Genomic DNA, 27,611 nt, shown 5'->3' on the forward strand with positions numbered 1-27,611 from the left:
AGCTATACCTCAATAAAAAAAATAATAAGGTAGTCTACATGTGTTGACAAGGAGAGATCTTCATGATAGGAATTGATACATAAAATAAGCAAGTTCTCTGTTTTGGAATTGAGGGGTTCTCTGTTTTGTGAGCTGGGCTATGAATTTTATTGTTCCATTTTATTCAGCACTTCAATGTAATGAAAGGGATTCACTATTTGGTTTAATCTGCCATGTTGTAAGAAGCAGAAGTCCCCAATACACAAATATTTAATAATGGCATTTGGTTGTTTGCAGTCTATTAAAATGTCTTTAGTGAAGGAATAGAAATATACCTAGAGTCTTACTAGTACTATGGATAATAGAGTGCAACTGATAAGTTCCCCTGGAAAGTTGTTGTGTACATAAATACTCTTTTAGGCATCAGAGGAATACTTTACCTACTTCCACTTGTGTGCAACACAATACAACAAGCTTATAATAGACACATTTTTTGGCACAAAATGTATCAAAGAGAATAACTGGAAGAATTAACCATACCAAACTGAGCCAAAAAGGCAAAGAGTGAGTTAGTGCTAGAAATAATTTAAGTAAAATAGAAATCAGTTTAGGAAATATTTTGATGTTCTAGGTACTCATGTCTTTGAATTAAGTGGGTATGTTTGTGTATCTTGTACTGGAAGGAATGTTTTTAGTTTTCTCACTCTTAATTGTGCATAAAAGGGTTCAAAATTTTAGAATAAGGAGGAAAATTCAAGTATATGGGAGAATGTTATCCTTAAATTTAAATTTTATTTATAGTAATAGTGATGATGGTTACATTGATCACTGATCAGTGTGCATGATCTCATGCTTAATATCCTTATGAAGTTGCTATTATCCTAATTTTATGGATGAGGAAACTGAATTCTAGAGAGTTTAAGTAATTTATCCAAGATCACATCGCTTATATGTGCTGGAGCCAAAATTTCAACCCCAGTTTGATTCTAAAGCCATGATTAACGACTATCTAACAGGGCCTCTTATATTTGTTAATTACATCCATTGTACACAACAAAGTTGTTATATTTATAAATATGACATAGAAATATGTCTTATGTCCATCACTCATTGAAGACCACACTTGAATTTTTGGTGTATTTTATTATCCCTTTTTCATCTTCCCATTTTATATAAATTGTAATTTTTGAGGTTATTGATCAAAGAAAAAACAAACCTGAGGGCCTGTATGATGATTCTGAAATTTCTCTATGTTCCAAGGTTTATTTTTTTTTCTAAAGAAGGTAATTTATCCTGATTTGTCTTGACTTTTTATTGGTGGACTTAAAGGATCATGCCTGGTGAGAAGAGCATTTACCACGGCTATTTGAAAGACTTTTGCAGTCTTCTCCCTTTTCTCAGGCCTTCTGGGGGAGGCACTGGCTGCCACTCTGATGTCTGTTTCTGATAAGTGAGTTTTAGTCTCTAACAACTCCTGGGAATTTTGTCGGCAGAGACCGGGTGAGATCATTTTGCTTTCCGCTGAGTTTCCTTTCTCTGTTTTTTTGGACTGTTCTGATGAGCGTGACCCTGAAGCATTCAGTAATACCTCTGTTCTCTCAGGAACTGTTGGCCTACTCCCTGGTTTTATCTCTGTCTGCACAAAAACTCCATGTCTCTGGAAAGGAAAACAAAGTTGATGTTAACCAGGGCACACAAGTTGCTGGAAGATGCAGCTGTGACCTGAGTTCATGTATTAGCTCAAGTCCTGGTTGAAACAGGCTCTTACTTCTCTGCCTGTTCATTAGCTGTCACCTTAGTCTGAAACTGTAGACTGCAGCAGCGTAATTATTATCGGTGAACCACTCAAAGTATGAACAAAGGTGCACCAGAAAATGAACAGGAAAGGAAAAGCAAAGTCAGAGGAGCATCTCATTATCTCTCATTCTCAATTTTTCTGTCATTTGGATTGTATGAGACTATTCATATCAAGTTTCCTTTCTTGCTGTTTGGGTTGCTATGGAAACAGTAGAAACTGCAGTTTAAAGACCTAAGGATTTATGACTGCATCGCAAACATCTATTAGTTCCAACAACTAATAGTTGTGAAATGTTATTGTTAGCCATTGTGAAATATGAAAACAAACATCTGTAGTTGGTAAAAAAAAAAAATCCAGCAATTGGCTGTTACATCATTGTTTAAATTTATAAACCTGATATGCATCCCCCTGCTACATATATACAGAAATTTATCAAATTGCTTTGCTTTCAGTTCAGTTCAGTCGTTCAGTCATGTCCGACTCTTTGCAACCCCATGAATCGCAGCACGCCAGGCCTCCCTGTCCATCACCAACTCCCAGAGTTCACCCAAACTCATGTACATCGAGTCGGTGATGCCATCCAACCATTTCATCCTGTCTTCCCCTTATCCTCCTGCCCCCAATTCCTCCCAGCATCAGGGTCTTTTCCAATGAGTCAGTTCTTTGCATCAGGTGGCCAAAGGATTGGAGTTTCGGCCTCAGCATCAGTCCTTCCAATGAACACCCAGGACTCATCTCCTTTAGAATGGACTGGTTGGATCTCCTTGCAGTCCAAGGGACTCGCAAGAGTCTTCCCCAGCACCACAGTTCAAAAGCATCAATTCTTCGGTGCTCAGCTTTCTTCACAGTCCAACTCTCACATCCATACATGACCACTGGAAAAACCATAGCCTTGACTAGATGGACCTTTGTTGGCAAAGTAATATTTCTGCTTTTGAAGGTCATAACTTTCCTTCCAAGGAGTAAGCGTCTTTTAATTTCATGGCTGCAGTCACCATCTGCAGTGAGTTTGGAGCCCCAAAAAATAAAGTCTCACTGTTTCTACTGTTTCCCCATCTATTTCCCATGAAGTGATGGGACCAGATGCCATGATCTTTGTTTTCTGAATGTTGAGCTTTAAGCCAACTTTTTCACTCTCCTCTTTCACCTTCATCAAGAGGGTTTTTAGCTCCTCTTCACTTTCTGCCATAAGGGTGGTGTCATCTGCATATTTGAGACTATTGATATTTCTCCCGGCAATCTTGATTCCAGTTTGTGCTTCTTCCAGCCCAGCATTTCTCATGAAGTACTCTGCATATTAGTTAAATAAGCAGGGTGACAGTATACAGCCTTGACATACTCCTTTTCTTATTTGGAACTTGCTTTATGCTAAGTGAATGATTTTACTAATTTGAACCAAATTCCAAATACTGTGATCCAAAATGATGATATCATTCTTTAGTTTTGATTATGACACGTGTTTAAGATTTTTATCCTCCTAATAACCATGTTAGTTTGTTTAAATCAACTTTGAGAAAAATGATTGTGACTTGAAAAAGCTTGGAGTTCTAGCATAAATCTATCCACCATCATAAAGTATTAAATAATTGATTCTAAATACCGTCTCACCTTTCCCCGAATGGGCTCATTGGGTGTTTTCCTGGCATCATATTGATGTATAAAAGAGATGCGCTCTCTAAAGTTCCTTTGGAGTTCTGCTGATGCATCGGGAGAGACAAGTGGAACTAAGGGGGAAAAAGATTTTCTGAAGGTCAGGATACAAGTTAGATTTGTATATGGAAACATAAGTATTTATAATATTTTGTTTTATAAAAAATGTGAATGAAACTAAATTGTTTTAAGTATGCAAGGTTACCTAAACACGTCTAAATAATACTATGATAGACTTATCATTCTTTCTCTATGAGAAGAACCAAATCAAAACAACCAAATTAGCCCCGCATGTGGAATTGCTAGTAATTTAAAAAGCTAATATTAATGCAGTTCAGTTTAGTTTAGTCCCTCAGTTGTGTCCAACTCTGCAACCCCATGGACTGCAGCACACCAGGCTTCCCTGTCCATTACTAACTCCCGGAGCTTGCTCAAACTCATGTCTCGAGTTGGTGATGCCATCCAACCATCTCATCCTTTGTTGTCCCTTCTCCTCTTGCCTTCAGTCTTTCCCACCATAAGGGCCTTTTCCAGTGAGTACGTTCTTCGCATCAGGTGGCCAAAGTATTGTTGGAGTTTCAGCTTCAGCATCAATCCTTCCAATGAATATTCAGGACTGACTTCCTTTAGGATTAACTGGTTTGATCTCCTTGCAGTCCAGGGGATGCTCAAGAGTCTTCTCCAACACCACAGTTTAAAAGCATCAATTCTTTGGTGCTCAGCTGTTTTTATAGTCCGACTCTGACATCGATACATGACTACTGGAACAACCATAGCTTTGATGGCTTTTAAAAACCTACTGTTAGGTCTGCTTCTTGCACATATACCAACCAAAGTGCTAGGAAAAGCATAAGTACAATTTATTTGTCAGGTTTTTTTTTGTTTGTTTGTTTGTTTTTTACTACTAGAAAGGTTTTGAGAAATTTATGCACAAATTGCTCTCAGATAGCACTGACAGATCAACTGGAAGATGCCAGGGCTGCTGCACCTAGAATTAAACACATAATTCTTTTCATTTCCCATTAACAGAGGATCTGAAAATTTGCAAGAGTATTAAGCTCTCTAAAAATCACTTTAAAATAATCTTTTAATGTGGGTAATAGCTATCTATGCAGGGGTTTATTATATTGGACTCTCAATGTTAAAACTTTTTAATTTTTAAAACTCACTTTATTTCTGCTTTTAGCACACAATGTTATATAAGCAGTCAGAGTAACACCCAGTTTAGTGACATAAAATTCTGTCAAGGAAAAAATTAAAACTTTCTCCTTTTTATAGAATAGCATTGAAACATGTATATTATCATATGTGAAACAGATCGCCAATCCAGGTTTGATGCATGAGACAGGGTGCTCAGGGCTGGTGCACTGGGATGACCCTGAGGGATGGGATGGGGAGGGAGGAGGGAGGGGTGTTCAGGATAGGAAACAGATGTACACCCATGGTTGATTCATGTCAATGTATGGGAAAACCCACTACAATATTGTAACTAGCCTCCAATTAAAATAAATAAATTAATTTTAAAAATAAATAATTTCTCCTTTTTATAGAAAAGACATACATAAGGTAATTACATACATATCACTACCATATCTATCGAGTGATAACAAGAAACTGATAACAGTGGTTGCTGCAGGGGGATGGAGTTAGCAGACTGGAGGATGGAGATGGAGAAAGGTGGATTCACTTTCACTCTTCGTCCTATTGTACAATTTGAATTTTGTACCATATGCATGTATTCACTATTAAAAAATAAAATTTAATCAAAAAAATGCCTTTAAAATTAGGGAGTGCATATAAAAAGGAAAAATGTTAGTAAATTTACATTTATTAAGTATTCACAAATTCAGTTCAATAGTCAGACATTAATATAAACTAATTTTACTAGCAGGAATGAAGCATTCAAACATTTATATATTACATGATATGAGATGGCATTCTTTTCCAGCTACCAGGAAAAAATGCTAATTGATAACATTTCCTTGATTTCTAAGTGAGATCAGATACTCAAAACTCATTTTCTACCTAATCATTACCTTTCCTTTAGGATTTGCTATCACACAAAAGACAGCAGGTGCCAAAAATTTGTGGACAACCACTAAATTGAGAAAATTCCAACCATAACATATTTTTCTACCAATTTGGAAAAGACTGTCAGTTTTGGGGTAAATGTCATGGTACAGCTCACAGAATGTGAATGTTTCCAGGAACATAGTCTGATAACTTTGTGAATAAAATGAAGCTCTTCTAATTTGAGGCATTAATTAGGTGGAGTCAATGGAGTATCCAAAGCATGGGCTTTGGGAAAAGATAGATGTGTTTTCAAATTCCAGCTCTCCCACATATCCCACCTGTGTCACTTTGGACAAATCACTTCTGTCTCTAAAATGAGGATAATAATACTTCCCTTTCAGAGCTGTGAGGATTAAAGACAGTGTCTATAAAGTCTCCAGGATGATGGACCAAATTAGAAAGGGATTTCCAAGTTAGGCTGCAGGAGAGCTCTTTCGTATCCTGACAAAAGGGAAACCATCAGGCATGAATTCAATGAACTATCAAAAGACTGCGAGAAAACTAAAGAGTTTAGTAAACCAGTATGAAGGGTTGGTGGCAGCTTGGGCTGGAGGATAGGAGATCCGAAATAGCCAGTGGAGAATAGGTTGAGAGCTTTTCAGATCTGCTCTTGACTTTCCCCTGCCTTGCCTTAGGAAGATCATTGTTTGCCTGAAGGCAGCAGAAACTGGCAGCAACAGTCTAGCCATCTGTTGTCGACCTAGTGACATCATCGAAACAGTACAGAAATCCCTCCAGGGTAAGAAGCTGATGAAAATGGACGCATGCGGCCCCCTTGGGCATTTCCTCCTCCAGCATTCCCCTAGCAACTGTCAGTGCTGGTGGATTAAAAACATCAAGAGCTTTCTCTCAGTGATGCCTCTTTTCAGGAGTTTAAAGGAGAAAGGAGTGGAGCCCTGACTAGAGGATTGGTCTCAGTAGGGACAAAAAATAGAGATGGTCAAAACTGGTTTTGTGGGGCCTAACTCACAGCTGGCCCAGCTTGACCTTCATCTTCTTGCCTTAAATTCACTGGGAGGCACACAGTCCAAGCCCTGGTCTTTAGTCTTGCCCTCATAGAGGTTGATAATTCCCCTTGTGGAATATGACCTAAAGTTAAACTAGAGAGACACTGTAAAAGAAAGACAACAAAATTTAAAACATGTATGTGAAGGAGAATTATTAGAACCTATGCACCAAGAATAGAATAAGCATAACAAATATCTTCAAAGATATAGAAGGTATTAATAATAAAGCAAGAATGAGAACATAAAAAAATCATGTAAAATATTAGAAATGAAAAATTAATAGTTGAAATGGAAATGATGAGATAAATAACATTTATGAACTAGAAAGTCAGACTGAGATGCTCTCCTAGAAGACATCTGGAAAGGTTAAAAGAATAAAATTAAAAAGCTAAGAGACATGGATGATAGAAATACTAGTACTAGAATTCAGGAAATCTAGAAGGCAAAAAATGAAATGTTTAAGGATGATACATATATTAGAATTAAAATCCAGATGCCTCAGAGTGAAAGGGGTCACAGATTACCAAACAGGTAGCAGGGTCAGAAGTAAGGTGGAGCAGGTGAGGCCCATGGGATGCAAATTTAAGGAGGCACTTGCACAATGCTGGGAGCGAGTGTGTCCTTATTTTGCACCCTAGATCTCTCATTTGGCTCACACTCCTCCAAATCCTGCATGGTAGATAAAGAAAAAAAACTTACCTTAGACATTTTATAGAGAAATTTAAAGTCATGTGAGACAAAGAATTTTAAATGTTTTCAAAGAGGAGAGGTAGATTACCTACAAAAGAGTAAATAAGCAGATTTATATCAAACTTGATAACAACAACATTGGACATATGATAACATTAATATTTTTTAAATATTAAAGGGAAAATCTTTAAGCCTGGATTTTCTATATCCAGCCAAACTGTCATTTAATTATGAAGCCAGAATAAAAAATATTCAGAGGCAAAGAAGGCCTCAGAATATTTTCCTGTAAAACAGATCACTTTAAAAAATTTCTAGAGGAAGAACTCAAGAATAGAAATAAATCAAGAAGGGTTTATGTTTAAACCCTTATGTGCCTAAGGTTTATGTTCAACTTGAGTTTAAATATCAAAGCATAAGTGAAAGTTACTATCCACTATTATATTTAAAAATTAAAGGCTTAAGGAAAGAAATATCTTTAAATTTATAATGTTAAAACTAGAATATTAATTTAAATCATAAGTAACTATAAGCTCTTTCTGTATACAAAGACTCCCTTAAAACATAAAAAAGATCTACTGAAACATGAGCCCTTCAAAGGATTAACAACTGGCTTACTTGCACACTTGACGTAACGATAGAATCCAGATGACAGTGGAATAATACCTTCCTGGTATAAAAGCTAAGTAACTGTGGATCTAGAATTCTATATCCAGCTATACTTTCATTCATTAAAGAGTGAGGGCAATTTAGTTTACACAGTTTCAGACAAAGAGAGGTCACGAGTTGGCCATTCCTAAATTCTAATGGAAAGAACTATTTAAAGACATTGAACTAGTGTGTTACACTGATGGCCCCAAAGAGTCAGGCCTTCCAGTATTCACATCCTTGCACAGTCCCTCTGTGAATGTGAACTGGCATTGTGATTAACTTCAGTCAATTGGAGGCAGAAGCAATATCATGCCAGTTCTAGGATAATGTTTAAGAAAACACTGCGTTCTTGAGAGCCCTGAACTGCCATGTAAGAAGTCCATCTACCCTGCTAGAGAAACCACATTCAGAGACCAAATGCAGAAGGAGAGGCCCAATCATTCCAGCATCCTAGCTGAGTTCCGTCCTCAGACGCCCTGTCAACTAAATTAAGCCACTCAAGTGCCCACCGATAAGACCAGCCAAAGAACTGCCCAGCTGAGCACAGCCCAGATTGCAGAATCATGAGCAAATAAAATAATTGTTTTAAGCAACTAAATGTTGGAGTGACTTGTTAGGCAGATAACAGCCAGAAAGACTTCAGAAGGAAGTTAAATCATCTTTTAAATAGGACCTCCCAGAATCTTAAAAGTAGTAACTTAAAAAAATATCTTCATGGAGACTAATAAAGAGGCAAGGAAGGCAATCTAGAGTATTACAGAAAGAAGTTCCTTACCCAGACATTATTAAAAGTAGGCATAACTACCATATGCATTTATGCAAATATATGAGATTTTAAAGGAAGCCCACAGTAGTGAAGATCATCTAAGTGGGAAAACATCAAAGAAGATATTCAAGTTCTTCGTGGTTACTTAAGAATTCAAATTGGACCCAAAATAATTACTTAAAAGAAGCCTTGTTAGATGAGGCTTCCAAAAGTAAGGCAAAGTCTGTGAAAAATATTTGAAATCCACTCTCTGTTTCTTGGAAACTTCTAATTAAAATAGGAATTTTCCAAACAAGTTGGTGTCTAGCCATCTATATTTTATCAACAAAGGCAGGATTTGTTCAAGCACACAACTTGTTCCTCATATTAATGGGAACTTAGCAGTTTTTACTTTGAAAAATGTTCTTAACTTTTTGTTTGTATCTACTTAAGAAAGCATTCCTCAGTATAATTTTTCTATTAGAAACCCCATTCTTCAAAGTAGGATTTATTTTCATCTTAAATAAAAGATTATTAATGTAAAAACAACAGTACAGATTTTCAAAATACAGTGAAAAATAAGAAACTTGAATACAATTATAGCAAGAAATCATTGTCATACCCTGATACAAAAGAAGCAACACAAACTAAAACCTATTTTAGAAAAATATTTTTAGCACTGTATCTGAATTTGCAAGAATGTTAAAATATCAAGTGATTTATAACCAGTCAAAATTTCATTTAAATTAGAAATACCTCCCTTATAAACTAGATCAGCTTTTCCAATTTGTAAAGTTTTATTATATAAAACCAAAAGTGAACACTTACTTCTACAGCGACTCAGATATGATGGAGTATAGCCATTTGTTAAACTGACCATGGATGGCAGCCAGGAAATTGTGTGTTGGTACAAGACATAAAGGGCACTTTCATTATCTGCACAAGATGACATTACTAAAATGCCAAAAGCCAGGCGTAATTAAGTGGGCTGATGGAAAAGAATAACTATGAGGTGACTTTTGTTAGTAACGCATGTTTATATACACGTTTTCTGTCTGTATGCATATATATAAATATGTACACATGTATATATACATTAAAAATCTGACATATACAGACTGGTTTTTTATATACATTTTAAAATGTTACATAAACTAAAATCATTCTCATCTAGTATCCAAACACCATCTAAACTATGAATAAATTGCAGGTTTATGTTGTGTGTTATTAGTGTAAGTTATATTATGACTTTAAATAATCTACTGAATAATATGAATTATCATTTAACTTAATAATTGTTGAGTCTGGGCATAGTGGTAGGACCTGGAATATAGTAATGATCTTGGCAATGAGAAATACCAATAAAAGAACGAGAGAGGAAGAGACAGAAAGAGGAAAAAGATAGTACGGTGATAGTAAAGAAATTAAAATGTCTTAAAGTCTTAAGGAAACAAAAGAGAACTAAATATGAGCAAAGATACTAACAAATTTGGAAGTTGGGAAGCAGATGGATAAGTGGCAGTTGACTTGAGTAGATCCCAGAAAACTGGAAGCTAAGTGCTTGTGGAGGAGGAGGTGGGGTGAAAATCAATCTAGTTCATGTGTTTGGCATCAGATGCTTCTGAGGCCAGGAGCATGCAAAGTGGTGCAAGGTGAACCTGTAACCTGAAGATTGCCTGAGGGATTCCCAGATTTTCTCTCCCCTACTCCAGGCAGAGCTTGGAGGATTCCTCTTTGAGAAAACTGACAGACCTATAGACAGTGATTATGGTTGTTCCTTTATGAAATGGCCAGGTCCTGCTTGTTCATCCTAGAACAAAGCCTGTCTTTTCTGTGTTGTCTTCCACCACGTCCCTTCTTGAACCAGAGAAGAAACAGCTACTTTCAGAGAAAGTATTGGGACCGACTGGTTTGCTCACAAAGAAGTCAGTAACTGGCAAAGAATCACAGTCAATGATGAAACATGTCTAGATATTTTAAGCAGTCCATTTACCAAAATTTTATTCAAGTGCAAAGGCATTTTCTTTGAGGAAGTGTCTGTTTGGAATTTCACTTTGTACTTCTTGCGCAAACCACACCCTGATGCATCCTTTTCAGTTTGTTTCTTTAACACAGAATGGAAACTTAAGGAAGCTTTTGAAGGAAAATGAGTTACAGCGTCCTTCAAAATTTTAAAAATTTGTGCTTTCTCTTCTTTTACAGTTATTTTACCCACTCTTAGTTAGCATTTTTAAGTTAGTGAATGACCTTTTAGCAAGTCTTTACTAAAGCATTCAACTTTGAATGTTTTATAGAAAAAACTACTTAAAAAAAAAACAAACCTCAGATCCTTGGAAGGATCTTTTAAAAATGTAAATGATATCACTCTCCCCGTTTAGAGCCTCTAGTTATTTCTCATTGTTTGTAGAATAAATTTCAAATTCTTTGCTGTGGTCTACACGATCCTGTTTGACCTGCCAGATCTACCTACTTTATCTCCTGCTGGTCCTGATATCATGGTATGGGGATTTAGAGAAGGAGTATATAAGTCAGACCAAGGAGGTAGAGAATACTCTTTTCAGAACCAATTTTCACCTGTGTACTTGGTTCTGAAACAAACATGACTTTCAGGAGACAAAGTAGGTAGTGCCTGATCTGTGTGTTTGTTAGTCACTTAGTTGTGTCCTACCCTTTGTGACCTCATGGACTGTGGCCTGCTAGGCTCCTCTGCCCATGGAATTCTCCAGGCAAGAATACTGGAGTGGGTTGCCATTCCCTTCTCCAGGAGATCTTCCCAACCCAGGTATTGAAGCTGGGTCTCCTGCACTGGAGGCAGATTCTTTCCAGTCTGAGCCACCAGGGAAGCTTTAAAAATTTCCATGTTGTGTCTATAGAGTGATGCTAAAAGTTGAAAACTACTATATAGTATTTACAATATATTAACAATCATATGAATTTTGTTCATTTAATGACCAAATACTGTGCTAGTACTACATTTCTTTCTCATTTGATCCAATGCCCAGTGTCACTAGGGGTTAAAAAAGGTTCTAGTGTAAATGTCAAATAGAATCCTCTTTGCTAGGTTAAAAATGATTTCCCCTGAGATCTTTGAAGACATTAACTCCATTGTGCTCCTCCAGTGGTGTTGCTTAATTCCATATACTTATTCTTTAGGTGGTGACTTGGTTTTCTTTTAATGGAAACTTTTAGAATCTTGTTATAATTGTTGTTTTACAGTTTCATAGTGATGTGTAGGTGTGTGTCTTTTTTTTCCCCTTCATATTTTGAAGTACTCAGTGGACTCTTTCAGTGGCTTTCTTTTAATTGGGAAATTATTATTATTTTAGAGGCTGTGTAGAGTACTGGTTATTTTTAATTTTAATATTTGCTGCATGGCATATGGGATCTTATAGTTCCCCAACGAGGGATCAAACCTGTGTCTCTTGCAGTGGAAGTGCAGAATCTTAACCACTGGACTGCCAGGGAAGTCCAAGTACTGGTTATTTTTACAGGTACTAGAGTCAGAGTGAGTTCAGACACCAGTTATTTGCTGTGTAGTCTTGAGGGAATTATTTTTTAAAACTCTTAAACTCTGGTTTCTTATCTGAAAAATGAGAGTATTAATAGTATTGTGCTCAGTCACTCAGTTGTGTCCAAATCTCTATGACCCTCATGGACTGTAGCCTACAGGCTCCTCTGCCGATGGAATTTTCCAGGCAAGAGTACTGGAGTGAGTTGCCATTTCCTACTCCAAAGGATCTTCCCAACCCAGGGATTGAACTGCACTGGGAGACGGATTCTTTACCACTAGTGTCACCTATACTATTAATATTATATTCCATAATGTTGCTGTGAGAATTGAAAGAGTTAACATTTAGAAGTTTCATAAAGTACCTGGCAGATAGTATATACTTAATAAATGTTTAGGGCTTCCCTGGTGGCTCAGATTATAAAGAATCTGCCTGCAATGCAGGAGACCTGGGGACACGATTGAGAGGCCAACACTTTCACTTTCAATAAATGTTATGTGTGGATAATTCTCTCTCTTTTACATTTACTCTTTTCTGGAGCTCCAGAAGAGTTGGAACTCCAAGAATGATTCTCTATTTTGTTTTTATTCTCTCATATTTTCTAAGGTTTTTGTCTTTGTTTTTTTATGCTCTGTGATATTTTCTTGACTTTATGCTCCAAACTAAAAAATATATATAATTTGGCATAATTCTAATCTTTGGTTGTCCCTTCATAAGTTAAGAATAGGAGAGGAGACCAGTTTGAAATACTGAACTAACTAGTGTGGTAGTTGACATCTGGCTGAGACACTGGACTCTAGCAGCCAATGTGGGGAGAGGGTAGAGTACTCATGACTTGGAGAAGTTATTTAAGTAACCCTCTAATTCTCCCTCCACACTTTCCATTTTGCTTTGTCTCCTGACTGAGCCTTCAGACACTTCTGTTTTTTTTTTTTCAGGCAGATTGGCTCTCCTTTATATATTCTCCTTCTATATATTCTAGATTATTGCTTCTTTGCTGTCTTTTATCCATCAGCAGTCTTCCATTCTTTCTCATATATCAGAAAGCTCTTCCTTCCCTTCTTCTCATTTTATGGGTCTTTTGTGGGTTGCCTGCTTTGGTATCATGTAGTAGGGTTGTGGGAGGCAGGGGATTTAGATGTTTCTGCTCAGTCTACCATCTTGAATTAGAAGTGGAAACTTTATTACATTCCTAAAAGAGACACCATTGTTATAGATTATCTCATGGCTTGCCCTCCCGATGTATTGCCTTTCTTGAGGTAGAAATGATGTTAAATATGACTATTTTCTAATATCCTACCTTCAGTCTAGCTGCCTTTTGTATCCTTAACTAGACTGGCCAGTCACTGAGGCCAGAAGGCTACAACTGAGGGACTGTTGACCTCAAAGCAATCCTTCACTGCTTACTGTTGTGTTCAGAAAGTTTAATATTTATCTTGTGAACTTTTGTATAGGGTGAGAACAGAGAGGGTACTCAATAAATACATTTTTGTTTGGACTTGATCCTGCACTTCTATTTGTTGTTAAGTCGCTCAGTCATTTCTGATTCTTTGCCGCCCCATGGACTGCAGCACATCAGACTCCCTTGACCTTCTCTATCTCCCCGAGTTTGCTCAAACTCATGTCCATTGAGTTGGTGATGCCATCCAACCATTTCATCCTTTGTTGTCCCCATCTCCTACCTTCAGTCTTTCCCAGTATCAGGGTCTTTTCCAGTGAGTTGGCTCTTCACAGCAGGCCAGAGTATTGGAGCCTCAGCTTCAGCATCAGTCCTTCCAATGAATATTGAGGGTTGATGTCCTTTAGGATTGACTGGTTTGATCTCCTTGCTGTCCAAGGGATTCTCAAGAGATTTCTCCAACACCATAGTACAAAAGCATGAATTCTTTGGCACTTAGCCTTCTTTATGGTCTAAATTCCACATCCATACATAACTACTAGAAAAACCATAGTTTTGACTATACATACCTTTATCAGCAAAGTAATGTCTCTGCTTTTTAACAAGCTGTTTAGATTTGTCCTAGCTTTTCTTCCAAGGAGCAAGCATCTTTTAATTTTGTGGCTGCAGTAACTATCCACAGTGATTTTGGAGCCCAAGAAAATAAAGTCTGTCACTGTTTCCATTATTTTCCCATCTATTTGCCATGAAGTGATGGGCCAGATACCATGATCTTTTTTGACTGTTGAGTTTTAAACCAACCTTTTCACTCTCCTCTTTCACTTTCATCAAGAGGCTCTTTAGTTCTTCTTCACTTTCTGCCATAAGGGTGGTGTCATCTGCATATCTGAGGTTATTGATACTTCTCCTGGCAAGCTTGATGTCTGCTTGAAGACTTGCTAAATGGAGAAGGAAATGGCAACCCACTCCAGTATTCTTGCTTGGGAAATCCCATGGACAGAGGAGCCTGGTGGGCTACTAATGCAGTCATGGGGTCAAAAAAGAGAATTATTAAAAATTGTATTCCCAAATAAACCCTTAAACATACATAAACTGCAGTGTTTTATTGGAACTATTCTAGTTAATTAATACTGATGAAGATTCACATTCAGGACAAGAGCTAACAAAAATAGTTCTTTCTTCATAGGCTCTTCCCAGACCATGGTAAACCACCACTCAGCCTTAAAAATGTGAAGCACTATTATCTCTAAACATGTATTGATATTAGTGTCATTGATCAAATACAATTCACCTAAGTGAAAGAACTCAAGTGATTTTTTTTTTTTTGGTAGTCATTTGGGGGAGGAGGGAGCCATGTTTTACTTCATTTCACCAGTAGAGTCAATTGACCTAGACTTTTTTAGTTGGCTTAGAAAAAATATAAATAATTTCTCATTATGGTAAAAGTAAGTTAGTAAATGTGGGCAAAAAAAAGGCTTGCCAAAAAATCCTACTCCTGTGGCAGAGATGGGTAGGACTGGGTTAAGAAATAGAAACAAATTGAATAAGTGTGAAAGACTTAGTTATGATAATGATGCCATCAGGTAAAACAAATTTTAGGTCTCAAACTCTATGAATAGTGTATAGAACAGTATTTCCTAAATTATGTTTTGTGAGATACCAGTCATGTAGATGATCTTCTGCAAAGGATGAAGTTGTCTTTTACATTCAAACATAGCATACTTCATTCCTCTTCTTGGAAACTCATTATGCTTATGCTTAGAATAAGGGTTTTAAGAGTTCTGTAGTAAGAAAAAAACTGTTTCATTTTATAAATTCAGTTTTTCCCTGTTTTTTTTTTTGAGCAGTATCTATAAACATCATAAAAACTAGTGTCCCTCAGTGTGTTTTTTGAGAAATACTGCTTGTTAGAGTTGCCTCCTATTTTAACAGTTACAGTTTTAAGTTTGCTGGCAGTAATGTGCAGAACGCCACTATATTTCTGACTTGGAGGCTAGTGTTATCAATGATTATTACAATTTTTATTATGTTACATTAAACATGTTTAGAGCTAAATTGTCCACCAGGAAGGGATGAGAAACAAACTTGTCAAGGGCTGCACTTGCCGCACATATATTTTCAACTCCTGTAGAGGACTAGTTTTTCCCAGGAGGTAAAAGCACATCTAATACATCTTAATTTGATAGCAGTAACTTGAGACATGGCGACATGCTAACCTTACCTATTCCGTAAGAAGGCTTTTGCAACTTGCTGTATTTGACTGGAGAAACCAATGGGCATGTTGGCTTCTTAAAGTCACTCCTCTGGGTGCTCTTAGTGTCATAAGGTGGTTGGAATGGATTTTCCAGTCCTTTACTATGTGGCCACCAATCACCCTTCGTGAGAAGGAAAATGGAAACATAAAATTGGATATTATAAGATATTTTCATGTGCTGTTTGATGTCTGTGAATGTTTAGTACTTCGATTCAACAAGTTACTGGATTTTTCTAGTACTAAAATACAGTTTTGAAATCTAGGAATAAACGTATTGAATATTTTCACAAAGGCTATATTTCTTAAAAGGCATCTAAAAATGCATTATCATGTACTTTTAGCTAAAATACAGCTGCTATGTTCTTAAACTACCTTCTATCCACAGATGGAGTGGTAAAAATCAACAGAATAGTTATGTTTCTATGTTTTATACTATAGTTATATATATATGTACACATGTATGCCTATGTATTAACATATAGTAAACATGATTTAATCTAAAATTTACTTTCTGTTCTTTTCCTTTCAGCAATACAAATAATGTATTATCATCTAAGATGATGGTTTTCTAAAGTTTTTAGTCCATGACCCCTACCACAAAATACATTTTATGTCATGCAACAGTACCCACTGCATACATTCACATAGAACTAGAGGTTTCACAAAACAACACTTATTTTTACGACCTGCAGTGCACTTGGCTATTTTTCTATTATATTACTTTTTAATTTTCATTTCATAAAGCTGGTTGCAGTCCACATGGATTTATAACTCACTAATGACTCAGTTTGAAAAATTTTGTTCTAAGCAGAAATATCTCGTGTTACTGAATTTTTCATAATAAAACATGACCTAAGTATGAAGCAAATGAAGAGTCTACATTAGCCCATTTGACAATTTGATCTTTTAGAAGCTGAGAAAGCAGTGAGGTGAATTGTTACTTGTCTTAGAACTGCCTAAAAAATTTTTCATCTGGTTGATCAGGTAGAAGAGGACCTTGGGAAAAGGGAACTGTGATACCTCAGAGTTCTTGGATATTAGAGAATGAGAGTAACCTTGCTGCTGCTGCTGCTGCTGCTAAGTCGCTTCAGTTGTGTCCGACTCTGTGCGACCCCAGAGATGGCAGCCCACCAGGCTCCCCTGCCCCTGGGATTCTCCAGGCAAGAACACTGCCTGAGAGTAACCTTGGGTATATTCAAACAGCTACCCAGGGCTTTAAAGAAAGAGATCATCCTTTTAAAAAATCAACTGTTATTGCACAGTCAGAGACTTTAAAATATGATTCAAGGGCAATAAATATGAAATTCTAGTAAGTTAAATTCTGAAAATACAATTGAAGCTGCATTGATTTAAAAAAGAAGGAGACATCTAAAGAAACCTATATGGCTATATTAGGGAGTTAGCTTTCAACTGAGCTAATTTCCAAAGAGACCTGTATGTATAAAAAGGTGCACAGTAGTAGATTCAAAGAAAACATACTCTAATGGAGTCATCTTGTCAGGAGATTGTCAAGAAGCTTAGATAGCAGAAAGTTATGAAAATACCAAAGGAAGGAAAAGTAGGGTATTTTGGGGAAAGAAATCTATTATAGCAAGAAATCTCGGAAAGGCTTAGAATTCAAAGTGTGCCTTGTTTAGAGCTGAAGTCAGAGCCATTCAATCCGAGGTTCTTCCTTAAGAGAAATTATCTTCAAACTGAAAAGATGGGATGGGGACTTCCCTGGTGGTCCAGGGGTTAAAATTTCACACTGCCAATGTCAGGGGCAAGGGTTTGCTCCCTGGTTGGGGAACTAAGATCCCACATGCTGTTTGACATGGCCAAAAGAGTCAATTATCTATTTATTTATTTTCGACTATGCTGGGTCTTCATTGCTGTTGGCTTTTCTTTAGTCTTAGCAAGCAGGGGCTACTCTCTAGTTGCCGTGCACTGGCTCCTCATTGTGGAGGCTTCTCTTGTTGCGGAGCACGGGCTCTAGAGAGGGTTCCCTACTCACGAGGTTCAGCAGCTGCAGAACATGGGTTCAGCTGTTGCAGTTCCTGGGCTCTAGAGCACAGGCTCAGTAGTTGTGGTGCACCGGCTTAGTTGCTCAGTGGCATATGGGATCTTTCCAGATCAAGGATTGAACCTGTGTCTCCTGCATTGGCTGGCAGATTCTTTATCATTGAGCCACCAGGGAAGCCCCCAAATGATTAAAAAAAAAAAAAAAGATAAGATGGACATGGACCAAAGACCATGTGCATGAACTAAGCCCTGCACAGTTGAAAAGAGTTCGACCTCCCTTTGCAACTGGTAATGAGGGCCAGTAACAACCTGTAACCAGAGGTAAAAATGAATGTTTGCACAAATCAAAGAAATTTGGAGTAGGAAAAACCGGCTAATGCCTCATTTTTCAGAATGAACTTAAAAGTGAATTGCGAAAAAGACTACTTGATGTAGATCCGAGGAATTCTAGAACAGATCACTACACAGATGGCATCTTCTAACTCTGGCTCAAAATAGTTTCGTCTTACTGTTGTCAGAGTGCCTGCTTCTTGCTTTTCTCTACTCTGTGATTACTGTGGTGCTTATGTCCCAGGGTCTAGGCCTTCTCTCCCTTATTCTCGACACAAGGTGTTGAGGTGTGTACCAGTTCTACCAGATATGTACACACCCTGTACAGATGAGAAAACTGGTGGCAGATGAAGTAACTTCTCCAAGGTGTATCTCTACCAGGTAGCAGAGCTGCACCCGATTCTGCCCCCATCTATTGGTGTGAGCCTCTCATTTCTGTGCTGCACTGCTATCGCAAATCTGCTGTGGAAGGCAAAGCCAGATAAACACCAAGTTATTTAAATTATTTCAAAAATAAAAAGAGGCTATAAGTAAATATCTTGAGAAAGATCTTCTATGATAAGGCTTTTTAAAAGATTATTATTATTATTATTATTTTTTTTTTTGGCTGTGCTGATTCTTCATTGCTATGCTGGTTCTTCATTGTTGTGTTTGGGCTTTCTCTAGTTGTGAACGAGTTGAGAGCTACTCTCTAGTTTCCATAGGTGGTGGTGGCTTCTCTTGTTGTGGCACTCAGGCTTAGTTGCTCCACAGTATGTGGGATCTTCCCAGACCAGGGATCAAACCTGTGTCTCCCACCCTGGCAAGCAGATTCCCAACCACTGGACCAACAGGGAAGCCATATGATAAGGTTTTAAGGTATTTTCTTTATATAATCTTCTGTAGGTCAGAAATTTATTTTGCTAACATCCAAGTTATTGGAGAAGTGACTCTGGAACGAGTGAACCACTATGTCTGGTAGACTTCAGTTTTTTTCCTTAAACCAGAGTATAGTGCAAAAGCTAGCCTTAAAGCAGAGATTGTTCACCTTTCAAGAAAACTTGAATTTAGAATTTTACCAAAATGGTCTCTCTGGTTTTACGGATGCATATAAGGAAAATAATGAGCAATTTTTCCTGTTGTGATTGATGATTCTAAGACCCTTGGAGTTGGTGAGTGTTCTGATTACTGTCATCAATTGGATGAATCCTCACTTCAGGAGAATGAAATCCTACAGTTCAAAAACTTTTTTTTATCTTTTCTATTTCTGAATAGTTTGCCCTATGCCCCCAAAGTCTGGTTCCTTCCTAGAAGACTGAAAGCGAGAATGCACCCAGATACTTGTGCATGCCCTTTTGGTCCAAGCATTTGCTCAGATTATAAAGATTAAAGGTAAAGGTGGAGGCTTACTTTTTTCCCTTTACCTCACGCTGAAGGGGAGGACTAAGGATAAAACTTTACCACTCTGTGTACAGTCACTTACACTGGATTGCGAGGGGCTGATGTGGAGTTATTTATGATAAAGGAGACTGGAAAAGGCCCGCTCTGTAATTGCTCTGTCTAGGTTTTGGGGGTCAGACCACAGTCCTGCAGACTGTAGAGGGAGTTTTGCCTAAAGAAAAAGTTGTTCCCCAAACTTTGGACCCAGAGGATGAAGTCCTCCCTTCCAGCACAGGGTCCCTGCCCTAGTATGACCAGCACTGGGGCTCCATGGTAGGAAGGTACCTGGAGATTCCTAATGACAAGACTCACTATGACGCAGGCTCCTGGAATGCCCAAGAGCCGTTGTACTGCAGGCCTCTTGGCTACACTTGGAAACCACTGTGAGGCCATCTCTGTATTATACTTCTGTCATCCCAATATCTTCAAAAATGCATCAGTAAAATTATTTCCATTCTTTGAGAAACTAAGGGAGAATCCTGGGGGGATATAGTGAAAGCAAGTGGGATATCCTGGAGAAACTAGTTAAGAGAATGTTAGAGGTGGTAAGCCAAGCTCTAGAGCAGCCTGGCCAAGATGACTGCTGGTGATGATGGGGGTATGGTATGGGGGTGCTGTCTGTGGAACATAACATTATACTGTAGGGATTCCTAGGGAAATACAGACTTTTGACAACAATTTACACATAGATAATCATATGTTTTTTAGTATACCTCCGTGGCTTTAAAAAATTTGTGTTATGGCAAACACTAGAGTTACATTGTATCCACATTCCTCTGTATTTTGTTGTGGATCAGAAAGAATGCTGAAAAAATACCTTTTTAAGCAATTCATACTTTGCTCAATAACGGTTACTCTTTTATTTTTTTTTTAAGTAGTGAAAACTTTTATATTTGGAATTAGCCAGCTGGACTCCGTTTAAATGATCCCAATTTTGTTGGCAACATCCAAAGCAGCATAGTCAGGAGCCAGTCAAACATGCACCTTCTTCTCTCCATCAGGCCTGCTTAGGGAGTTGTCCTTAGCCATGTCAATGTCATAGAGCTTCTTCACAGCCTGTTTAGTTTGGTGCTGGGTGGCCTTGACAGCCACAGTGAACACCAGTGTGTTGCTGTCTCTATTTTCTTCACGGCTGACTTGTGGTGAAGGGGAATCTCATGATGGCATAGTGGTCAGCTTTGTTTCTCCTAGGGGCGCTCGTCCAAGGATATTTGGGCTGCCTCCTGAGCCGCAGTGTTTGGGCCATTGGAAGGTGGGTGACCTCCAGATCTTTTGTTTGTGGCTGTGGACGCCTTTCAACACTGCTTTCTTGGCCTTTGCTTTGGTTTCAGCTTTGAGAGGGGCAGGGGCTTCCTTCTTTGCCTTCGGCACCATTTTCAGGAAAAGGCAACAGTTATCCTTGAATTGTGTTCTGTGGAATACTAGTTCTGCAGCATGTTAATAAGTATTATATAAAAGAGGTTTCCATAGTTAAATAGATTTTACAAATACTAAGATAAGCAAGTTAAACAAGTTTACCACAGGATTTCTCAGAACCTTTATCTACTGATGTGAATTGTGAAGCTCTCAGAAGGGTATATAAAAATACAGCTTTTCCACAGCATATTTGACTTTGAAGCTTTATTTTGTTGAGCACAAAGCCAAAGGTTAGTGCTCCAAAAAATACAATTTGTAAAACACTGACCTAGTATAATTGTCTTTGAAATATCAATATTTACCAATATTTTAAAATATAAGACAACCAAATTAGTTTTCATTGGAACTAACAGAGCTGAAACTTGTTTTTACTTTTTCTAATATCACCAATTTGATGTCCCTATGTAGAACTATATAATTGATTATTTAATTTTAAAATCTTGCAAATAAGTAAAATCAACCAATCTTATATGCTAAAGACATTTTCTTAAAAAAATACATAAGATATACGTCAATTTAAATATTTAAGTAACTTTATTTTCTTTACTCATTTTAAAGCCATTATTACTATAAACCAGTTAATTTTTAAAAACCAAGGTAAACTTTATTTATTTATCTATTTATCTTATTTATTTATTTATCACATTTACACACAGGGCTGTGGTGTGCTGTTTCATGACATGAATAGTTGATGTTATCTGTGTAAACAGAGCTCACAAAAAGCAATCTCCATTTAAATGTTAAGTTAAATCGGAACTATACCTAACCTTCCCTGGAGTAGGAAATGGCAACCCACTGCAGTGTTCTTGCCTGGAAAATTCCATGGACAGAGGAGCCTGGTGGGCTACAGTCCATGGGGTCACAAAGAGTTGGACATGACTAGGCACACCTAACCTTACATGGCAAAGGGACTTGGCGGCTATGACAGATGATCTTGGAAAGGGGAGATTATCCAGATTATTTTTTTCTAAGGATCCCAGTATAATCACAAGGGTCTATAGAAGAATGAGGCAGGGAAGTCAGTCAGAGATTTGAAGATGCTATATTGTTGGCTTTAAAGAGGGGTCTGTGAGCCAAGGAATGCAGCAACCTCTAGAAGGTGGGAAAGACAAGGAAGTGGATTCTTCCTTAGAGCCTGGTGAAGGAACCAGCTCTGCCGGTGGCCAATGAGATTGACTGTGGACTATTGAGCTTCAGAACTGTTGAGAATAACTTTGTGTTGCTTTAAGCTATGGTTTTAAGTTTGTGGTAATCATTAACAGCAACACAGGAAATTAATACAATAAACCTCAACAAACCTGATTCTAAAAAAAAGATAATGGACTGTATTTAATATAATAGTGAATGAAAGTGTGATTCAGCTAAACTGAGAGTCCTGGGTCGGAAATGTGACTGTGACATTTGCTTACTGTGTCATCTCAGGTTATGTTAATTTACTGTATTAGAGCGTGTCATCACTAAACTATTTCCAATAGTTTCTCCTAGAAATAGTTGTCCAGATTAAAGGATATAGTTTACATGAAACTCTTAGCTCATTCCTAGCATGTTGCACACTTTCAATAATCGGTAGCTATTTTTTATAGAAAGTATTTGAATTACTGAGTATCATGGAAATTTTTATAATATCTGTCACAAATACAATATTTTAGAAGAGATTTCTTCAATAGCCCCTCCTCTCCCTAAGCACTGCTGAGTGACTATAATCTGATCCAGTTGAGAAAAACAATTATTTTGGATTCCTTCTCTACAAACACACACATTGTTTGCATGCAAACATTATCTGTGAGTATTGTTCCAGATTACTGCTTTTAACTGTTGGATTATACAAAGGATTAGTCTGAGATATGTCACACCCTCTAAGTAGTCTGTGACAAAATGATCCTGCAAAACATTTCTGAATCTAAATCTATATTTGTATGTAATGAACATCAATCCAACCTGATTTTCTGGCTCTTTTTTGACATCTATGTAGGGAACTGGTTCATTGCATGTTCTTACATTTGTGTTAATGAATTTAGCATAATATACACGTCCTCTCCCAACACATGGTTTTGAATGTTGAATACTTTTTCCAGGTTTTTTTTCATGTTTGAATTCTTCTTTTTCAGTTACATACAGTATACCAACATCTTCTATTTTATGCTGTCTGAAAAACATAATTAAATAGTATATCCTTTATTCCAGTGAACATTTCAGTGCTGATTGATAATCATAGAAAATAAGATTTAAATATATTTCGGGTGTCAAGACAATTTAGGCTTTATTAATAAATATTGGGGGATGGTGCAATTAAAATTTGAGAAAGTATCCTCTCATTTGAAATCATATAAAAGATAAAGATATATTTGTTTTAATCGTGATTCTTTATTACTGTTATACCGATGCAGTGTACAGACATTTGCTTGGAGTAAAGAAAGAGTAGTGATTTGATCATTCTTACAAATCATGTTTACAGTATGCCTATGTCACATGCTAATTTTAATTCATCTTCTTTAAGTTAGTTATGTAGTAAATTTAGTCATCTGGACAAGGTGACAAAGCCATCTATTTAATTTTAAAGGCTCACCTAGCAGACTTACAAAAGCTACCAAATGAGCACTATTATTTATCTTTTCAGGAAGAGACCACTATGCAGACATCAGAACAGCTAATTCAATCTCATCATTTTTTGCTTCTAATGACTACCCTGGAATAAAAATAAAAATTATTGATTTTTTTCTAATGTTATCAATAAAAATATTTTAAAGGAATAGTTTATAAAGTTGTTTATCCTTTCAAATGAGTAATAGACTTTATAAAAGGTACTTTTTTAAAAATTTCAGATACTTGAAAAATAAAGGTAAGAATAAAATATTGAGTTTAGATACTTTTTATGTAGAAAAAAGTCAAAGCCCTGACCCATGGAAGGTGAATGAATAAGATTAGAAATTTATAGAGAAAGTGAGTATTCTGTTTAGCTTTGTCCATGGCCCTGCTGCTGCTGCTGCTGCTGCTAAGTCACTTCAGTCATGTCCGACTCTGTGCGACCCCATAGAAGGCAGCCCCTCAGGCTTCCCCGTCCCTGGGATTCTCCAGGCAAGAACACTGGAGTGGGTTGCCATTTCCTTCTCCAATGCTTGAAAGTGAGAAGTGAAAGTGAAGTTGCTCTGTTGTGTCTGACTCTTCGCGACCCCACGGACTGCAGCCTACCAGGCTCCTCCGCCCATGGGATTTTCCAGGCAAGAATACTGGAGTGGGTGCCCATGACCCTACCTTACTTCAAACCAAAGCCAAGTCCATCTCTTCTATCTTGTCAGGTTTTCCAATTAAAACCCTCCAGTGGCACAACTGAAGCGACTTAGCAGCAGCAGCAGCAGCAGTGGCTTTCCATTGCATTTACGATAAAACACTTCGTCCTTATTGTAACTCTGAGACCCTGTGTGACCCTACTTCCCCTAATCTCTTCAGTCAGACTGCCTACCCTTCAGTTCCTGGAACACACTAGTCTCCTCTCCCCTCAGGGCATCTGCTGGACCCCACAGCTCCCTGCACAGCTCCTGACTCATTACCATTTAGGTCTCCAGCTGAAACCTCATCTCCTCAGAAGCTTTTGGGTTTCCCTAGTGGCTCAGTGGGTAAAGAATCCAGAAGCTTTTCCTAGACTTCCCCTTCCCACACCATGTATTCTCTGTTTTAGTACTTTGTTCATTTCTTTCATAACACAAACTACGATTTATCATTTATGTACCTATTTTTGTTTACTTGTTCTAGTAAGCACTACAAATATCCTTTACAAGCCATTAAGTTCCATGAAGGTGATGACTGGGTTTCATTCATCATTATGTACCCAGTATCCAGACAAGCGTCTTGCCACTATACTGTCTACACATTTCTGGTGAATCTGCTGGACTTATCTGTCACTCTGGCTTTGTGTTAACTGTACACACCCAACTCTCACCCAGAACACACACAATATTCAGGACCCTTGGATTCCAGTTCCCTGTGTCCCAACAGAAGTTGCTCTCTGTGAAGGGTTTGGAAAAAATGATTACTGGTTAAGTGTAAATCACTTCAAAAAGCTTTTCCTGTTATCTTTTCAGAAATGAATTTATTTAAAGGCCATTATCATCGTAGACTTCTGGCATCAGTTTTTTCCATCTGCTTCTCATAGTTGTAACCCAGAAGTACATTTGTACTAGAATCAGGTCCCTAAGGAAAGGACTGTGGCTGTTTGCTCACATACTGATGCAGTCATTTGATTAAGTATTTGTGGTCTGAGTGGCTCTAGATTGACTCATAAATGTGAGATATGGAGTTCTCAGTTATCTGTTACTAGAAAGAAAGCACAGTTAAAAATACTGCTGCTGCTGCTGCTAAGTCGCTTCAGTCGTGTCTGACTCTGTGCGACCCCATAGATGGCAGCCCACCAGGCTCCCCTGTCCCTGGGATTCTCCAGGCAAGAACTGGAGTGGGTTGCCATTTCCTTCTCCAGTGCATGAAAGTGAAAAGTGAAACTGAAGCTGCTCAGTCGTGTCTGACTTGCAGCGACTCCAGGGACTGCAGCCTACCAGACTCCTCCGTCCGTGGGATTTTCCAGGCAAGAGTACTGGAGTGGGTTGCCATTGCCTTCTCCAGTTAAAAATACTAGTGGGCTCTGAAGTAAGTCAGACCTGGGTTGGAATCCCAGCTCTGCCATTTACTGTCTGAGTTTTGGTTTCCAATTCTTTGCATGGTAAGGACAATAATACCTATCATAAGACATGTGAGAATAACGTTAAATCATTCATTCTTTCAATAAATATTTGAGTTATATGCTGGGTGCTGTTTGAGGCACTGAGGATAGAGAAGCAACAAAGTAAACAGAGCTTACATTTTAGCAGGTGAAGGCAATTGAGAAATAAAAAGTAAAATATATAGTCTTTTAAGTACTGAGGACAAAAATAAATCAGGGAATGGGGGAAAGAAGTCCGTGTCTATGGGAGGTAGGTGGCATTTTTAGATAAGGTGGAGGCTGCATTACGAAGGTGGCAATGAAAAAAGGAAAGAGGGGAGAGAACTAAGTGGATATTGAGGGAGTGCATTCTAGCAAGGGAACTGTAGCTGCCAAAGCTTTGCAGCAGAAGTACCTGACCTTAGGACGGTGCTTTTTCAAGTGTGGTTCCTGGAGTAGCAGCCCTGGTATCAGTTGTCAATTTGTCAGAAATGCAAATTCAAGGGCCCCCTCCCTAACCTACCAAATCAATCTTTAGGGCAGGTTCCCAGGAAACCCTATTATTCTTATATACATTGAAATTTGAGAACCACCATTTTAGAGACAAAAGTAACAGGCTTTGGAAGCAAATAACCTGGCTTCATGACATAACAAGCTGTAACAAGCTGCTTGATTGAATAGTTCTCAAAATTTAGGGTACATCACAATCACCTGGAGGCTTTGTTAACACCCAATTATCATGCCCTTCTAGAGTTTCTGATATGGTGCATCTGTGGAGAGAAGGGGACCCTCTCACCACCCCCCAGAATGTGCATTTTGAATAAGTGCTCAGGTGATGCTGACGTTGTTCTGGGGACCACACTCAGAAAGTTACTGCAGATGTAGCAGGGAGGCCTCAGTGCTGGAGCAGAACCCTGTCAAAGGGAGGCAAGTCCAGACAAGGCCAAGGAAGGCAAAGGACACACAGTGGCCGTTGTAGAAGCTTTTCCTCTGCAGTGGCCAAGGATGAACAGGAATCTAAATTTATGCTGTAAAAAGACCACGCAGAACGCTGCCTTGAGTGGGAATGACGGTAGAGATACTGGATCGTGGAGTCTGCATTTATTTTCAAGGTAAAGCCTACAGAATTTGCTAATAAGTTAGATGTCAGAAGGAATGGATGATTCAAGATGGTATTGCGTCAGGAATTTTAGGCCAAGAAATGCATGTAAATTGCCTGATACATTGTAGGGGGCTCAGTAAACAATGCGTTTTAAAAAGTATTATTGCACTCAATACTAGAAGTTAGAGTAGGAAAGGGGATTGGCAGAGGAAAGGCCCTGATGGCCTGAAGACACCCTTCGGATCTCACTTAACCCTCCCCCCAGGGAAGAAAACATTTTCGGAAGGAGAAATAGAAAACCAATGCTCAGCACTTACTGCTGCTTATCCTCCTTTCCCTCCATGGGCTCCTACGGTCTGACTCGAGGCAATGAGGAGCCTCACAGGAAAACCATGGACTAAACCCTGCCAGGAAAGGGACGCGCGGAGAACCCGCGACTGTGACTTGCACGTTGCTAAGCGACAGCAAGCTGAGCAGGAGGCCTCGGAAAGCGTGGGAGTGGCGGGACTAGTACTGCGCAGGCGTAGTAACCCTGTCGGCTCCGCAGCAAGAGGGTGAGGCTGGCGATGGGGAGGGAGTGGCTGGATCTGACTGTGTACTTCCCGGACCGCTGTAAGCTCCGCTCCCTATATCCGGCCGGGCGGGATATTTATCAGGGCCCAGTCTGTCTTTTGGGATCATCAAGGGGCGATTCCGGAGCCTCCCGCTAGGCCCTTGGCCCTGGTGCGGGGTGAGGGGCTGAGTTATTCGCGTCCCTGCATCGCCCACCCTCTAGAGACCCGCAAGACGCCACCCCGGTTTTGCCCACGTCTGCCAGAGCTGGTTCCAAAAGGGCAGACAGGCAGGAGAGAAGCTTGTTTCCCCCATGATCCATTAAATACTTGAGTGCAAGTCATGATTT

The 27,611-nt window shown here is 38.4% G+C and overlaps 1 protein-coding gene across 2 annotated transcripts; it reads right to left on the minus strand.

The window, feature by feature from the left end:
• Nucleotides 1-1,201: 1,201 nt before the first annotated feature.
• CIMIP6 (ciliary microtubule inner protein 6) lies at nt 1,202-27,148 on the minus strand. 2 transcript variants are annotated; one of them, XM_069583346.1, is made up of 5 exons: nt 27,028-27,148; nt 22,917-23,064; nt 15,720-15,873; nt 3,386-3,501; nt 1,202-1,636 (listed from the first exon to the last, which is right to left on the minus strand). In XM_069583346.1, exons 1-5 carry the CDS (start codon nt 27,051-27,053, stop codon nt 1,268-1,270), a joined length of 813 nt encoding a protein of 270 aa, XP_069439447.1. In that variant the 5' UTR covers nt 27,054-27,148; the 3' UTR covers nt 1,202-1,267. The 2 variants fall into 2 exon arrangements, with proteins under 2 accessions (XP_069439447.1, XP_069439446.1); XM_069583345.1 differs by having other exon boundaries at nt 22,857-23,064.
• Nucleotides 27,149-27,611: the final 463 nt, after the last annotated feature.

Source organism: Ovis canadensis, chromosome 3, assembly GCF_042477335.2.
Source record: "Ovis canadensis isolate MfBH-ARS-UI-01 breed Bighorn chromosome 3, ARS-UI_OviCan_v2, whole genome shotgun sequence".
Classification (NCBI taxonomy): Eukaryota; Metazoa; Chordata; class Mammalia; order Artiodactyla; family Bovidae; genus Ovis; species Ovis canadensis.